General features: G+C 50.7%; 1 protein-coding gene across 2 annotated transcripts in view; it reads right to left on the bottom strand.

Moving 5' to 3' along the window:
- Nucleotides 1-1091: 1091 nt before the first annotated feature.
- reln (reelin) overlaps nucleotides 1092-16645 on the bottom strand; it is a 106202-nt gene continuing 90648 nt past the window's right edge. The window contains exons 48-64 of one of the 2 annotated variants that reach the window (XM_056598412.1): nucleotides 16089-16266; nucleotides 15555-15748; nucleotides 14968-15221; nucleotides 14376-14530; nucleotides 13555-13769; nucleotides 12714-12891; nucleotides 12100-12278; nucleotides 11876-11982; nucleotides 11323-11565; nucleotides 10705-10880; nucleotides 10164-10237; nucleotides 9912-10073; nucleotides 9331-9488; nucleotides 8620-8839; nucleotides 7533-7730; nucleotides 6839-6937; nucleotides 1092-1341 (exon numbers count right to left, since the gene is read on the bottom strand). In XM_056598412.1, the coding sequence (XP_056454387.1) occupies nucleotides 1200-1341; nucleotides 6839-6937; nucleotides 7533-7730; nucleotides 8620-8839; nucleotides 9331-9488; nucleotides 9912-10073; nucleotides 10164-10237; nucleotides 10705-10880; nucleotides 11323-11565; nucleotides 11876-11982; nucleotides 12100-12278; nucleotides 12714-12891; nucleotides 13555-13769; nucleotides 14376-14530; nucleotides 14968-15221; nucleotides 15555-15748; nucleotides 16089-16266 (2932 nt within the window). In that variant the 3' untranslated portion in view covers nucleotides 1092-1199. The other variant, XM_056598413.1, reaches the window with a different exon arrangement.

Here is a 16645-nt window from a genome sequence, read left to right as displayed (position 1 = left end):
ACAACACCACAGCAACACACACAGTCAAAAACACACACACACACAAACACCCACCACACACACACACACACACACACACACACAGAGAGTAGACAGGGCTGGGTTGGTGTATACAGTATGAGGTTTGGGCAGTTCTTTATTTTCCCTTTTATAAGGCTGCTGGGTCTCCCCATAGTGGATATAGATATATATATACAGGAGATTGTTGCTATACTGGAGTTACACTGAGGGCAGAGGGTCCATATTACACAGACTTCAAAAACAACACGAACAGAACCTCACCTCCAGGTATCAGAAATTGGCAGAGAGAGAGAGGTGGGGTCGGGAAACAGCACAAGAGAAAAAGAGAGAGAGGGGAGAGATGTCACAGTCTTGACACGACCGCCTAATAACTTAACACTGGAAAATAACATACAGGTTTTTCACGCACAGTGCATTTTAAATAGGTTACGTGGAGAGCCATTTACCATAAATATCTGTATTTTTCGGGAACCAACATATATAAAAAAAAATAGAAAAACAAAAACAATATTCAGTCTTTTATTTTTTCCTTCTTGTTTTTCTTCGAACTCTTCTCCTCTCTCTCGTGAATCGTCCATCCGGTTCGTCCCCTCGCGGGAGGTCAGGCGGGGGGAAGGGGGGGGAGAGGTCGCATCAGCCCCCCCCCCCCCGCCCCCCCTCCCCCTCCCCTACCTCCATCCATCTAGCGTGAACAAGGAACAGAGAACAGAGCCCAGCAACCCCACCTCTCCCTCCCCCCTCCCTCCCCCTCTCCCTCCCTCCCCTCCCATCAAAGTAGATGAATTAGTAGAAAACGAACAAACGAATGGAAACGCAACAGCACAGTCAACTCATCACAAACTGAACCCACAGACACACAGAACAGCAAGAACACCGTACTCGTTTCTTTAGCTTTTTTTTTTTTTGACTTTTTTTTTCTCTTTCTTTTTGTTTAATCCGTTAGCGTCTTCGGCTAGCCGCGTAGCTTCCTCCTCGTCAGGGTCTGTATCGTATCGGGGTGGTGGGGTCTTGCTCCCGGCATACTGGTACTGGTTTGGGGGGGGTCGGGGGTGGAGGTGTGGGTGGGGGTCAGGGCTCGGCGCGGGGTCCTCTCTCCTGGGCGGGCGGCTCAGTGGAGCTGCGGGGGCGGGCGGCGGCTCCCCGATCGGGCCGACGTCTCGTTTAATATCGCTGGGGCTTCACAGTGTGGCAAGAGGACGTGGAGGAGGAGGAGGCGGAGGAGGTGGCGGTGGTGGAGGAGGCGTGGGGGTGATGGAGGAGGAGGAGGAGGAGGGAGTTGGGGTGTGACAAGGGACAGAGCCAGCGGAGGCGGCTTCACAACTGGGAACAGGAATCAGAACAACCAACAGCAAATCATTATAAAACAACTGGATACCGCAAAGGTCCATGAATCAAAAAAACAGAACGACCAAAACAAAGAATCCATAATAACAAAATGGCTGCCTTTGCCGCTCCTTCCTTCCAAGTCTTCCCGCCAAATGCGTGTGTTTGGGGAAGGCCTTGATTGGCTGCAGTGTAAACCAAATGAATGACCAGTATCTTAGAATGGGTGGATAGGTAGGTCGGTAGGTAGGTAGGGTAGGGTAGGGTAGGGTAGGTTGGTCTAAGGCTGACTGGAATCCACTTGCGGCTGGGACTCAACAGGGCAACGTGTTGTCAGGGGGAGCGGGAGGATGGAGTGTGATTGGCAGGTCAGAGGAAGCCAATCCCTTTCTCAGCACAGGCCTAGGCATGCAGTCGCAGTGCCCGCCTCTTACGGCTGTAGTAGTGACGCAGGCCGGTCTGTCTGGCAAAGTTCATCATGTAGGTTTGCTTGCGCGTGCTACAGGGATGCAAAGACAGTGAGACAAAAGAGTGGGAAACAGAGGGCAAAAAAAAGAGAAGAGAACGGGATTAAGCATTAGTGAGCAAGTGAAGATCACCAGGCCTTCTCATGCACACACACACACACACACACACACGCGCGCACGCACACACGCACACACTTCCTAGTCACATTTGCCCAGATGCAGCTGCCATTCAGCAGAGTCCATGCCGGACAACAGTGCATTAGGGTTACAACCGTGACCTCACACACACACACACTCAACACACTGGTATGGTTAGTTTGACCGGGCTGGGGGGGGGGGGGGGGGGGGTTAGGGGGGCTATGGGGGGCTTGGAAAGTAAATAACACGGGAGCCACCAGGGCGCTACTCTACACGGGGGTGCAGACGATATGAGAGGCAGCCGAACGTGGTTGAGTGTGGTTGTCTAGGTAGCTAGGACACATCTCTCCTACGGTAGGAAAACAGACCCACGTATCACGGGACGAGACACACACGGGACGAGGACGTCTATGTCAGACAATGGGGGGGTGGGGGGGGTGATAGGGAGGTGGGTGGGTGGGGAGGAGGGGAGGGGGGGTACAGCTCTGATGCACCCCTGTCAGAGTGTTTGAGGTCAGGAAGTTGGGTGGGGGGGGGGGGGGGGGGTCAGAGTTGGAAAAAAACAGCCAAATAGAAAGAGAGAGAGAGAGACAGATTGGGATGGAGACAGAGAGGGGATTCCAAAAACCGAGAGACAAACAGAGAAGAGAAGCTGCAAAGGTCGCTCTTGCTTAGCCTGTTCATTTGCTTCTTCCATCCAGCAGGGCGTTGCCAGTGAGCCAGGAGTGCAGCCAGGGCAGGCAGGGATCTCTGCGAAGCGGGGGCGGGTGGTGGGGTGGTGGGTTGGTTGATGGGGGGGGGGGGGGCTGGAGAGCTGTTTGTGTGTGTGTGTGTTTGTGTGGTAGGGGTGGTGGTGGTGGTGGTGGTGGTGGTGGTGGGGTTAGCGTGGGCGGGTGGATGTGTGAACGGCAGATGGAAGGGATTGGAACTAGTCAAAGTGGGACGCCTGCGATTCTGCGTGTGTGTTTGGGCCTGCGCGTTTCTGCATGTGTGTGTGTGTGTGTGTTAGTGTGTTTCTGCGTGTATGTGTCTGCGTGGGGGCCTGTGTGTTTCTGCATGTGTGCGCGTGTGTGTTAGTGTGTTTCTGCATGTGTGCGTGTGTGTGCTTGTCGATGGCGTTGGACTGTGGGCGGGCAGGTGGCCGTGTGTCAGGGGGCTGTGGCGGGGGTCTTCCTGGCTGGGGGTCAAGGCCTAGCCTTTTGACAGCCTTAGTGGAGGAGGATGGAGGCATGGAGCAGTAGTGGGTCCACACAGAGACATGCAGGGGCGCCCAGCGCCTCGCTGGGCTCTCGTCTGGGGGCACTAGCACGCTAGTTGTATGTCAGTAGTATGCTAGTAGCATGTTAGTAGTATTTTAGTAGTGTGTTAGTAGTTTGTCAGTATTATTTCAGTAGTGTGTCAGTAGTAAGTCAGTGGTTAGTGGTATGCTAGTGGTAGACTTTTAGTATGTCAGTAGTATGCTAGTAGTATGCCAGTAGTACGCTAGTAGTATGTCAGTAGTATGCTAGTAGTATGCCAGTAGTATGTCAGTAGTATGCTAGTAGTATGTCAGCAGTACGCTAGTAGTATGTCAGTAGTACACTAGTAGTATGTCCGTAGTACGCTAGTAGTATGTCACTAGTATGCTAGTTGTATGTCAGTAGCATGCTACTGGTATGGTATGCTTGTTGTATGTCAGTAGTATGCTACTGGTATGGTATGCTAGTTGTATGTCAGTAGTATGTCAGTATGATCCCAGTAGGATGTCGGTAGGGCGTTACTAATATGTCAGTGCTGGATCCATGTTAATGCTGGGTTTTGATTTCCCAGGCAGCTATAGCTTCATTTACGCTACGGTAAAATGTTCTCGTGAGCCGCCAACAAACATTGAAATAGTGACAGATTACATCACACATATACACACGCAAACACAACAATTTAAGTTGTTTCAGTGTTGATACACCAGCATAGCAATGACAACAACAAAATTGTATTTTGAAACCTAATGTCGAGTGGATATTTATTAACTCTTGTTAATGTTAATTTTTGTTAACTCTTTGTTAATGCTTGAGCTTTGGAGTTAATCTAAATATATGGTCGGTGTGATTGTGTTTCCTGTGCTGGCCTGCCTGCCTATAGCCTGAGAGCGGACTGATGTGACAGTGTGGAGCAGTGGTTTCCAACCTGTGGGTCGTGACCCCACTTTGGGTCCCCCGATATGGACCTGGGTTCACAGGGATGGCTGCTTAGCTATTGATATTTGATGATACATTTTTGTCTCATAGGTGATATATCTGAACGGACTGCCTAGTGATTGATAGCCTCGAGCAAGCACTTAGCTTGCTCGAGGCTATGCAGTACAGCGATGTGATTACGTCCACCGGGACATTGATTTTAAACGAAAGCAAAAGTTGAGGCCGCAAACATTTTCAGAGCTAGAAAGGGAGTCACAGGCCAACAGGTTGGAACCCACATGGGTAGAGTATGGGGCTGGTGGTATGGCGACAGCAGGACGATATATATAGAGGATAGTGGTGGTGGTGGTGGTGGTGGTGCTACTGCTGCTGCTGGTGACTTGGTGGAGTGAGGGTAAGCAAGAGGGAGGAGCGCTTTGCAGTGCGATGGGTTCAGAGGAGGGTGGTGGTGGTGGTGGGGTTAGGTGGATGGTGGACTGGGTGGGTGGGTGTTGGTCGATGGTGGAGTTGGGTGGGGGGAGGGGGTCAGGGAGGGAGGGAGGGGGGGGGGGGGGGGGGGGGGGGGCTGCATTCAGGGGGAGGCGGAGAACTTACCTGACGCTACAGCCATGCCAGAGGGAGCAGAATACAGAAGAGAGCAGAGGTTAGAGGGCGAGAGGGGCGGGGCAGGAGGTGGAGGGGGCAGCTGTCTCGCAGAAAGGTCAGGGGGGGCAGAGACCCAGGCCTGGGGGGTTGGACCGGGGTGGTAGGGAGGGCAGGGGCCCAGAGAGAGAGGGGAGAGGGGAGAGAGACGGTCAAGGGAGAAAGAGCCAGTATCAGAGACAAGGAGGAGAGAGAGATGGTGATAGAGAGAGAGAGATAAAGAGAGAGTGATAAAGAGATGGTGATGGAGAGAGAGATAGAGAGAAAGTGATAAAGAGATGGTGATGGAGATAGAGAGAGATATAAAGAGATGGTGATGGAGATAGAGAGAGATATAAAGAGATGGTGATGGGGAGAGAGAGAGAGAGAGAGAGAGAGAGAGAGAGAGAGAGAGAGAGAGAGAGAGAGAGAGAGAGAGAGAGAGAGAGAGAGAGAGAGAGAGAGAGAGAGAGATATTGTGATGGAGGGAGAGAAAGAAGAAAGAGAGAGTGAGAGACAGACAAGTTGGAAAATATAAGGATAAGGAAAGGGTAGTAAAAGCACGAGGAACCAGTGAAAGGGGAGGAGCATGAGAGTGGACAGTGAAGACACGGAGAGAACATCATACACCATCCCAGGTGGAGGAAGAGAGGGAGGAGAGGGAAGAGAGGGAAGAGGGAGAAGAGGAGATGCAGCAGCTCCATCCATCGGTGGCCAGTGTTGGAGAGAAGGTAGTAGGGAAGGAAGGAAGGGAAGGAGGGAGGTAGAAAGGGATGGGAGAGGAGTATCGAGTAAAATGCCGGACCATGGAAGGAGGGCGAGCAAAGTGAGGTCACATGACCAGCGGGTGACCACATGATCAACCCAGGTGGTGTCACAAGCAGGGAGGGGACAGCGAGAGGAAAGGTGGAGCAGGGAGCGGGAGTGAGAGGAGGAGTGGTGGACAGAGAGAGAAAACAAGAAACACAGAAGAGTGAGGAAACACGCTCCCTTTTCAGCAGTGCATGAAAATCATGTGAGGGAGAGCGAGAGAGAGCGAGAGAAAGCACCCGCGAGAGAGAGAGAGAGAGAGAGAGAGAGAGAGAGAGAGAGAGAGAGAGAGAGAGAGAGAGAGAGAGAGAGAGAGCAAGAGATAGAGCCAGAATGCGAGCGAGAGCGAGAATCAGGCGAGAAGGAGAAAGCGCAAGAGAGCGAGAGTGAGAGTGAGAGCGCGATAGAGAGAGTGAGCGAGATAGAGAGGTCGTGGGGCAGGGCAGCTCAGCTTTGGCCCTCACGGAGCAGTGTGTTATGGTTCTGCCTGTGTGGGTCTATTTGAGCGAGACATCTGTGTCAGTGTCTGTGTGCAGCTCTGCAATTAGTCTGTGTCGCTTCACTGGCGGCTGGGTGCATCACATGACTTGATGAAGCATTTGGAATGCATTGGGCACAAGCCCAGATGAACGATAAGCAACATGAATAAAACATTGCTCTGATACCCACAGCCACATGCAGGGGAATGCATTCAGAATGCCCTACGGCGTCGTCATGTAAAGATTATGGATAGTTAGTGTGATGATGTAGATATGCAGATACATGGCACATCCGTGGCATCCCACAAGCAAATTGTATCTCCAATTTGACCGAGGGCTGAAGGCATCCATTTAATTAGAATTTCTACCACGTTTGACGGGAATTACTTCCGACTCGACTACAATTGATGCACCGGTCTGTGTTCTGTGCACAAATTGGAGATACACTGTGCAACACTTTGCAGAAATGCCACATTGCTGACGGCAGCTGTATGCGAAGCAGCCATCCACACACAGAGCAGCGCTAAACTGTGTGATCCTTTGCCTCTTTGACCTCAACAGAGCGACCTCGCAACACTCACTGTTCGGCGGCTGCAGGCAGCGATCTGCGGCTGGCCGCGCGGAGGACAACCAATGGGAACGCCTCGTTTCTGATCTATTCGCTCGAGCTGGTGGGACTAGGCTGCCGGCCAGGGCCCGCCCAGGTGGGGAGGGGTGTGGCTAGGGGGGGGGGTCCCGGGTAGGGCAGGGGAGCAGAGGGGTACGTACGGTGTGGGGGGGGGCTCCTGGGGTATTGGGTACTCACAGAACGACTTCCACGTGGTCCAAGGCCCACTGGTCTCTCCCGGCCCCGGCGTGACGCGCCTGCCACCAGCGCAGCATCACCCCCTTCACCCTGGCCTCTCTGGGGGGAGACGCGGCCCAGAGCCGCAGCGTTAGCAACCAGGATGAGGAGAGGTGGTAGATGGAGGAGAGAGGAGAGGGTCACATCGTTATTAATGAAAGGGAGTGTGGATATAATGTGTTCCATTTGAAAGGCATGGTGGGTTCAGGTACTTTCATTGGTCATTTATGAGTTGGCCATGAATCCTAAATCAACCCCTGGCTTATGTTTTATGTTTGATGTGTATTTCTTGTAGTCCACCCCTTCCAGGTCCCTCTAAGCCCCTTCCAGGCGCCTCCTAGGCCTGTGGGTCTAGAGCCCTACTCGGCTCTTCCAGTGATTGGATGAATGAATCAACTCACTGAAAAGATTGAAGGATCATTTTGGCTCTTCTAAAACTATTTCAAGTAATACAATCATTCATGGCTCTGCCACCGGATCAAAAGGGTTCCCGACACATCAAGGCTTGCAAAAATGAACCTCCTAGTCTCTCTCTCTCTCTCTCTCTCTCTCTCTCTCTCTCTCTCTCTCTCTCCCCCCCCCCCCCCCCCCCCCCCCCCCTCCCTGTGGCTCTCCGTCGGTCTCTCTAACTGGGTGCCCGGGTCCCTCCACTCACAGGGGGATGTTGTAGGACACCCGCTGGGCCTTGATGAAGTCCTTGGGCTGGTGCTGGGCCACCACGTGCCAGCTGACGCCGCTGTTGACGCTGTACTGCAGCAGCACGGCCCGGTCCACCGTGTCCGAGCGGTCCAGCGCTACGTTGCAGCTGTCCGTCTGGGCGGCGCTGCCGATCTGCAGCACAAACATGATCTTACTGTGGAGACAGAGAGGGGAGAGGACGTGAGGAACAGCAGCGGTGAGGTACAGGCTGTGGGCTGTGCTGAGGTGGGCGTTGGACGTACAATGAGTTACAATGAATGCAATCTGTTCATTAGTAGAAACATCAAGAGTACCATGACAATTCTGTAATCGGTATATGAACGGAAACAGTCTTTGTCAATACTTGGGACAGGATGGCATGGCATCTTTACATCGACAAACAAAGTTTGGTGGCAAGACAAACATTTTCCTTGGATTCAAGGATCCAAGCTCAGTTATAGAGTTTCACAAACCCACGATGGACCGAACCTACAACAGTCCGTTAGAAAACGGTTTGGTTGCTTTCGTAACACAAGTTAGGATGATGTTATTTTTCTTTGAGATTAATCACATTTAAAGGCACTGTAAGCGACAATTGTTTGTTAAATTGCTCTATATTCAGCCTGATATTTAGTTTTCGGTCACTCCGCTTTTCACTAAAAATATATCTTTTTCTGGTATCCTGTTCCAAATAATCCAATCAGGAGAGAGAACAACACAAAGAGGCAGTCCTCTGACATTGGCGGAACAGGAAGAAGCTTAAGATGCCAGCTCTCCCAGGAACACTTTCACGATTTAACACGCCAGTGAAAAAATAAAGATAAATACAAGAAAAAATTAAATTAATCGGCCAGAAGGAAATTTGACGAGAGCCCTGAAAGACCCGTGTTCATGTTGTGACGCTGGTCGGAGGGAGGAGGGCGCTAACTGCAAACAAAGTAAGCTAACTTCCTGCAAGACAGGAAGTTGACCAAAAAAACCCGATAACATCGCTTACAGCGCCTTCAAGCGGTCCAACAACGTCTAGCGGAGTGCAGGGACGCGGGGGCTGGCAGTACCTGTACCTGGCTCTCGTGAGGTCCAGTGGCCGGGTGACCGCCTGCCTCATCTTGCAGCCGCTGAAGTAGAGCGAGTCGCCGTGGGCGTGCGGGGACAGCTGGCCGCAGCCGCTGCCCACGCCGCCGCCCTGGATCAGCTGCCAGCTCTCCGGGGACACGCTCCCCGACTCAAAGTTGTCCTTGATGGAGCTGGGCAGGTCGCGGCCGGACAGGGAGCAGTCGTCGCCTGTGGGGGAGGGAAGCGGGGAACGGGCCAATGAGAGAAGAGAAGAAGGGGAGGACGAGAGTGAGATGTTGGGGGTGTAGGAGGTGGAGATGTTCTTTGTTTGTGTGTTTCACCATAATTAATTTCCTTCCAGCTGTGTCTTTGCATTTGCAACTACATTGTGACCCTTTTTAGTTCAAGGATTTAGCAATAACATAAAACTACAGCAATGCACTGATTTTTAAACCATGGGTTGCTGTATGAAACACTTTATCTTAAGGCCAATATTGCAGTGTATGACCCGCAAATTATAGTTAAAAGCATTTATCTATGTATACATCATATTGTAGACAGAGAATTCTATAATATTCAGAGCCTAGAAAGTTCCCCAGCTAATTCCATGTATAACACCTGTCAGACTCAACTCCTTGTCAACCCTTTGGGTCACATGTCTACTGAAGGCCTCAACAGAGAAACGAGTGATACGTCCTAGCTATGGTTTGGCAGCCCACCATGGTATCCCTCGTCGCAGATGCAGACCAGCCCGCTGGTGCAGTAGCCGTGGCCACTGCAGAGGCCAGGGCAGGCCTCCCCGATGTACACGTGGTCCACACCCCAGCTGTGGCGCTCGCCCTGCCCCTCCTTCTGGATCCAGCGGAACTGGGTGGCCCTGAGGTCGAGAGAGAGAGAGAGAGAGAGAGAGAGAGAGAGAGAGAGAGAGAGAGAGAGAGAGAGAGAGAGAGAGAGAGAGAGAGAGAGAGAGAGGCAAACTTGGATTGAGCCAGGGAAGTTGATCATGGCAGTAGACATGTGTGAGTCGTTTATGCCATGTATGTTCACCAAAAGCCCTAGCAGTGGCTCTAGCAGTCATCATAGCCAAGATTGTGGCTATGTGTCATGTATGCTTGTTTTATACTTTAATTGCATTACTCTTCTTGTTACTTACTTTGATAATACTTAATACTTCTAAATGTGACTCGTTTAACTTACATCCCTGCATTGTTGAGGAGCCTTATGTACTAAAGAAAGTCATTTATTCTAGTGTGGGCTCTCTGGTTTCTTTCATCCGGCGGTAGTCAACGCTGCTGCTCACCCAGAGGAGACGTGGTCGGGCAGCTGCACGGTGACCCGGGTCCAGGTGGAGCTGTTGACGGGGCTGTAGATGGTGGACTCGTGGAACTGGAAGGGAGAGCAGCCCACGTTGTTGACCGAGGAGGGCAGGCACTCGGACTGCACCAGCTGCCACGAGTCAGACCTTGGGGTGGGAGGAGACGGAGGTTACAAACTTCTACATGTACGATAGCGGTGGATCACTGTTGGTCCAGGAGCCGTGCTGGCCTCTCACCTGGCATCCTTCCTGTACTGCAGCAGGACTGAATGATGGTCTTCACAGGTGTCCGCCTCGCAGCCCACCACGATCTGAAATCACAAGCCCCCGGTGTCAAGAAACCGCAGCAACGCTTGTGAGATCAAGCACACACACGTTTTGCTGATGTTTCTGACTTGTCACCCAAATTTTGAACCCTGACGCATCAATGTCAAATTCCAAGTGTTATTCATAAAATAAACTGTCTCCTCCTGGACACTATGATGTAGAAATATAAAATAAAATAAAATATAAAATAAATATATACAAATATATCTATATAATATCTATAAAGAAGTATATGCATTTAGAGATTTATATATCTATATAGATTTAGGCTGATCTGCAGGCTTTGGGGTCACATATGTGGAATTTTGTGTGGCATTGATGTGTTTAGCTTCTGTTTTAAGTAACATATTTTATGCGGTATTTACTACCCATATAAAAGTAGCCCCATAAAAAATAAAAGATAGTTTTAAGTGAAAGTGGATTGCGTCTCTATGATCCTGCTGGAGCGTACCTTGAACTGCAGGATGTATCCGGGCTGAACGATGAGCTCCCGCGTGGCCAGGATGTTGTGCGTGTGGTCCTGGTTCTTGTTGGGCCAGTACAGGTGGAAGGACGGGTTCCCACAGAAGCCAGCGGTACGCACGGCGTTGGGGTAGAAGCTCCAGCTCTCCTCGTGAGACACGCCCTCTGTGGACCAAAAGGAGACACGCATCAACATTGTTCTTATGACATCTTCCATTCTTAAAGGATTCATCCTAAGACTCAGGACAGAAGGGAGGCACCCCTTGTTGTGATTTTTTTGATGTACAAAAACACTCAAGGTACGACCAGGCACACCGTCAAGATAAAGTGTTTCCAGATTCTCTCTGATAAGGAAGCGATTGATATTTTTACCTCGACTGTATGGTAACAAAAGGAACAGAATCCTTTTACAAATGTAAACAAATTGACTAAATTGCTCATTTATATTCAACAACACTCAAAAAATAAGTATGACACGCTAACAATATGCCAATTAGAGCAACACAGTCCCCTCTTAAGGCAATCCAACTTTTCCCCAGAATACAAAGTGGTATTCACAGCAAGAGAAGCCGACGCAAAACCTGACACCTTATAGAGAAGACCCTACCGTCATCGAAGGTGTCCAGCAGCATGGAGGGGTTGATGTCCGACCCCCCCACCAGGATGTTGTCTATGGCCCACTGCGCTCTCTCCAGGGTGGGCGAGGCCAGGCCGGAGGAGATGGTGAAGGGCTGCCACCAGCGCAGGCGCGTGGCGTTTGTCAATGAGCCCTGCGGCAGCACGATGTAGTCCCTCCTCACCGATATGTACTTCAGGTAGTCCATCTCGTGCAGAAGGGCCCAGGACACTCCTGCGGTTCACACACAGGTGAAGGGGGTTCGAGGGAAGGCAAGGGACAAGCGTAAGATTATCTGCTTATAGCGTGATTTTATCATTGGTGGTGGACACTCTTTGGGTAGGTACAGATTGGGTATGAATCAATGTTTTACTGGATCAATTGGTACGGGTCACTAAACAAAAATATGCTACGAGTTAAACTGCACAACCCCACACAAACAAACTTCACACTGATATGACAATAAGAAAATTATCTGGCGATACGGTGTGTTTTACTTGTATATCAATGAAGCAGGTGAAGGTATATATGTTGTTTACTGCACCTCCGTCAGTAGAGTAGTCCAGCAGCACCCCCTCTCTGCGGCAGGTCGGCCGGTGACACATGGTCATGTTGTCTTCACTGCCGATCCTGGCCCAGTACTCAACAAACCTACACAGGCCACACAAAGAGTTTGAATCCCAGCCCAAACGTACACAACGCTCACAGCGATACGCAAGAAGATGAATGAGACAGCGGTCATCTCTGACGTATGAGCAGTGTACTGACTTGGCCCCGCGCAGGTCGAGGTCAGCGGTGACTGCCTGCCTGGCGTCGGCTCCTCCGAAGTACAGGGCTGTCCCCTCCACCAGCACCCCGCAGTCGGTGCAGGGCCGGCCCCCCTCCAGCACCTGCCACTGGGGCCCCGCCGTGCGGCCCTCCCAGTCGAACCGCTCCTTCAGGGACGCCTGCAGGGGAGAGCCAAAGGGGGCAGCATCTATTGGATTCTTTTCCAGTTTTACAAGCCTCAAGGGGTAATGTTGAGCGGTTGTTGCTTCTAGATTCTGATCATTTGGCCTAGCTCAGGAGCTAGAGCGGGTTGACTAGTAACCGGAAGGTTTGCAGGTTTGATTCCGGCTCCTCCTAGCTGAAGGACTCTCGAGGTCTCTGAGCAAGACACCTCCCCCTAACTGCTCCCGACCTGCTGGCTGTCGCCTTGCCTAGTTGTCGGTCGCTTTGGATAAAAGCGATACACTTCATAATCTATACGTTTATATCGATTATGATATAATAATATAATATAAAATTGATGTTTTTGTGGCGGGCCATGTGAAGACCATATAGCCAACTGATGGCTCAGGGTAGAGAAGGCCAGTATATATTAAGGGGCTGCTGTGGTTCACCTTGAGGGCGGAGCTGGCGTAGCAGTTGGGTCCGGTGAACCCCGGGTCACAGAGGCAGCGCTGGTCCAGGCAGTCCCCGTGGCCCCCACAGTGGCCCTCACAGGCCGGGCCGATGTAGAAGTTCTCCACGGCCCACTGCATGTCCGAGTGCTGCTGGTAGAAGCGGAACCTCACCGCCCTGAGGAGGAAGAGGAAGGAGAAGAATCTCAGAGGAGGAGGGAGGCGGGATGAGCTCCTACACACAGTATGACTCAAAGCCCGACGTGAGCTGGGTCTGCACACTGCCAATTGGGTCAACTCGAGCAGTCTGAGTAAATGATAGCAGAGATTCTGGGGAGAGATGGCACAGAGCCTGGGCCGGACACCACACAATGGAAGGGGCGGAGTTACACCTTGTTTCCTCTTTCGTTAAGGAGACATAGGAAACGAATAAAAGCGGATCAAGCCTTCAGAAGGGGAGTATAATAAGAGTACTTTGGAATTGGTTAGTCTATACAGTGTTGATTTAAATCCTTTCCAGACACTTTTTCACCGTTTAGTACAGCTGAACGGGTTTGTGTTTGCCAATTTCTCACTTAATGATCCCTGCCTCAAGGAACACGACTGGTTGAAACTCTATGAAGCAAAATAAAGTGAATCACCCCAAATTTTAGCTTTTCTGCCTTCAGACTTAAAATTAGAGGTCAGATTTCTGAGATTACTGAAAGCCTAACAACCGTCATTGTATGAGTTCACCCAAAGTACCATCAAACACCTATTGAAAAACCAAAACATGTCTGTATGTTCTAGCATGCAAGCTACACATGAAATCCCGTATGAGGGCCGAGGTGGGGCAGCGTACGTGTCGGCCAGGCTGTCCGGCAGCGAGTAGACGGCCCTCTTCCAGCCCTCGGCGGGGAAGAAGACGGAGGGCTGGGACACCTGGCCCCCGCAGCGGGGGTCTGCGGGCAGACACTGGGGGACCAGGTACCTCCAGGTCACCCCGAAGTCCACCGAGTACTGGATGTGGACCTGGCGGTCGGCGGGACGCTCGGGCTCCACACAGCCCATCGCTATCTGTGGGGGGACGGGGGGACAGGACAGGAGGTCAGAGGGACAGGGGGACAGGAGGACGGGAGGACAGGGGGACAGGCGGGTGGAAGCAGCACAATTCAGCTTTCACATTTACGACTTACGATATTCTGCTAAAATGTATAAAAAATACCTATTTTGTACTTTTACATTTACACTCAGGGCATTTAGCAGAAGCTTTTATCCTAGGCGGCTTAAAATAAGTACATTCGTCAGAAGAAAGAGAAACAATATTTCGCTGTCTGTACAGTAAGGACGTTCATAGAATCAAGGGCCAAGCACTTGCTAGGTTACTTGTACTTTGTGAAGAAGAAAGCACAGGACAGTCCTCCTGTGCTTTCTTCTGTGACAGACATAGGTCCCGTCTGGGATGAATAAAGTACAATCTTATCTTAATGAAAACGCCTTGCCTCCTCCACCCTCATTTAACCATTACTTTCTCATGCAGTGAACTGGTCTATGAATTCTATGGATTTTTACGCTTTTTTGAGTATCAATCCATAATTGTACAGCCAGTCTAGGTTGGGTGGCGGTCCCAGTAGGGGTATGGGGACGTCGTTACGGTAACCAGGTATCGGGGTGGTCCTTCACCTTGAACTGCATGACCCAGCCCTTGCCGGGGACGATGTCGTGTGTGACGGCGTAGACCTCGCGGCCGTCCTCGCTGCCGCACACCATCACGCCGTCGGGAGAGCTGCAGAAACGCTTCACCGAGCACTCGTCAGAGAACAGCCAGTGGTCGCTCACTGGTGGAGAGAGGGAGGGAGGGGGAGAGAGAGAGAGAGAGAGAGAGAGAGCGCGAGAGGGAGAGCGAGAGCGAGAGCGAGAGAGAGAGAGAGAGAGAGAGAGAGAGAGAGAGAGAGGAGAGAAAGAAGGAGAGGAACAGAGAGAGAGAAAGGAAAAAGTCAGCTGTAAATGGTAGATAATGTTCAAGTGTAGGAAGAATGTTACTTCATCCATAATTCATTATTGACCATTTCAAATATTAAGATAAACATAATTGAATTGCTTCATTACACCGACATCATCAATCAGTAATAATAAGACTTACTTGTTCAAATAAATCAGCAAATCAAGTTAAGAAATGGAAAACACACACACACACACACACACACACACACACACACACACACACACACACACACACACACACACACACACACACACACAGGCAGTCTAGTACCTATGGGGGTCTCCTCGGCCTCGCTGGGCGGGGCCGGCTTCCCGGAGGCCGTGGCGTCGGCGGCGGCCCTCTCGTGGTTGGGCAGGGCCACTCCTCCGAACGTGTCCGAGATCTGGGCCCGCGTGTCCGAGCCGGCGATCAGCACGTTGTCCAGCGCCCAGTCGCTGTGGTCCGCGCCCTCGTGCTGGGGCTGCCACCAGCGCACCCGCACCCCATCTTGGCGGGCAGCAGGGGGCAGCAGAACGTTGACAAACCTGGAACGAGGACCGAAGAGACACCGTTTTAGTTCAGGCACTACTTTGTAGTGATGATCACTTCAACAGCTTCACACTTACAGTCCAAACTGTACAAATAAGTCCATACACGTCTATTTTATTTTACATTTTGGAAAAAATTATGATAAGTGAGAACATGCAGAAGTAAGCATTACAACAAAAAAGTATGTCTACAATCCAAACAGTTTAAAATAAGTCTAGATTTTGAAAAACTGTAACAAAGAGAGTTTGGGAGATGACCTCCATCTTAACAGATAACAGCGTGCTTTGGCTACACGTCTTGATCAGTACGGAAACCGAACCGATCCATACCCTGGCTTGGTGTACAGGTCGTAGAAGATCTCCGTCAGAAGGTGCCAATTGATGCCCCCGTTCATGCTGTACTCCAGGAGCACGCCCTGGTTACGGTTGCTAGGTGGGATCATGCAGCCGTACATGAAGTTGAACTGGATGAACTCTGCGTTGGTCAGGTTGAGGTCCACCGTCACCAGCTGACGGCTGCAGCTCTGCACGGGGTGAGTGGCAATGGGGCCGGCGTAAATACATGTAACATCGCTATCACTCTAATTGTGTACCAACTGGCATTTCTGTATTATCTTATCAATTTTAATACTATTAAATATATTTTTTCTTTATATATTAAAAAAAAAAAAATGATTTATTGAATTTTTGTTTCTTCAAAAATGTTATACAATTGTAAATTTCCTTTAAAAAAATTACATTAATTGTAATGTTTAATATTTTTTAAAGTTTTGCTATTGTCCTGTACTTTCTACTTTGACGCCAAACTCCCAGAATGGGATCAACAAAGTTCCACCTCCCTGTATCGTGAACCAGCCAACGTACCCCGCTGAAGTGCAGGGCGGCGCCGGAGGCCACCGCCCCACACACGCTGCTCAGCTTGCCCCCGGTCACCAGGGTCCAGTGGCTGAGGGAGGGGGCCTTGCTGAAGCTGTCCTTCAGCTGGGTGGGCAGTGGGGCCAGAGGCTCGTCACAGTACTCCCCGCCCCACTCAGGGTCACACCTGGTGGGGGGGGACATGGAGGAGGAGGAGGCCTGTCTGTTAGTACATACTACACACTGATTTAGGGTGATCTGCAGGCTTTGGGGTCACATATAAAGGGGATTTTGTGTTGCATTGATGTGTTTAGCTTCTGTTTCAGGTTACATTTTATATCCCATGATAAATGTTTTGTGGTGTTTATTACCCAATGCCGTTTCCTTGATCGTAATTTCCAGGCTTACGTTTCCCTTGCAACCTTTATTTAAGTGGCAATAGGTCTCCCCTCTGGTGCCTTAGAATACTACTTCAGTCACAGACTTACTACCGTACAGCCGCAGTATAACATTGTCAACTTGTTATCCTCGACATGTCAGGTATTAGTTTGGAGGTGCGTTAAATC

The sequence above is a fragment of the Gadus chalcogrammus genome, chromosome 9 (assembly GCF_026213295.1).
Source record: "Gadus chalcogrammus isolate NIFS_2021 chromosome 9, NIFS_Gcha_1.0, whole genome shotgun sequence".
NCBI lineage: Eukaryota > Metazoa > Chordata > Actinopteri > Gadiformes > Gadidae > Gadus > Gadus chalcogrammus.
Note: the sequence above shows the minus strand (reverse complement) of the source record. Positions and strands in the feature narration are given on the sequence as shown.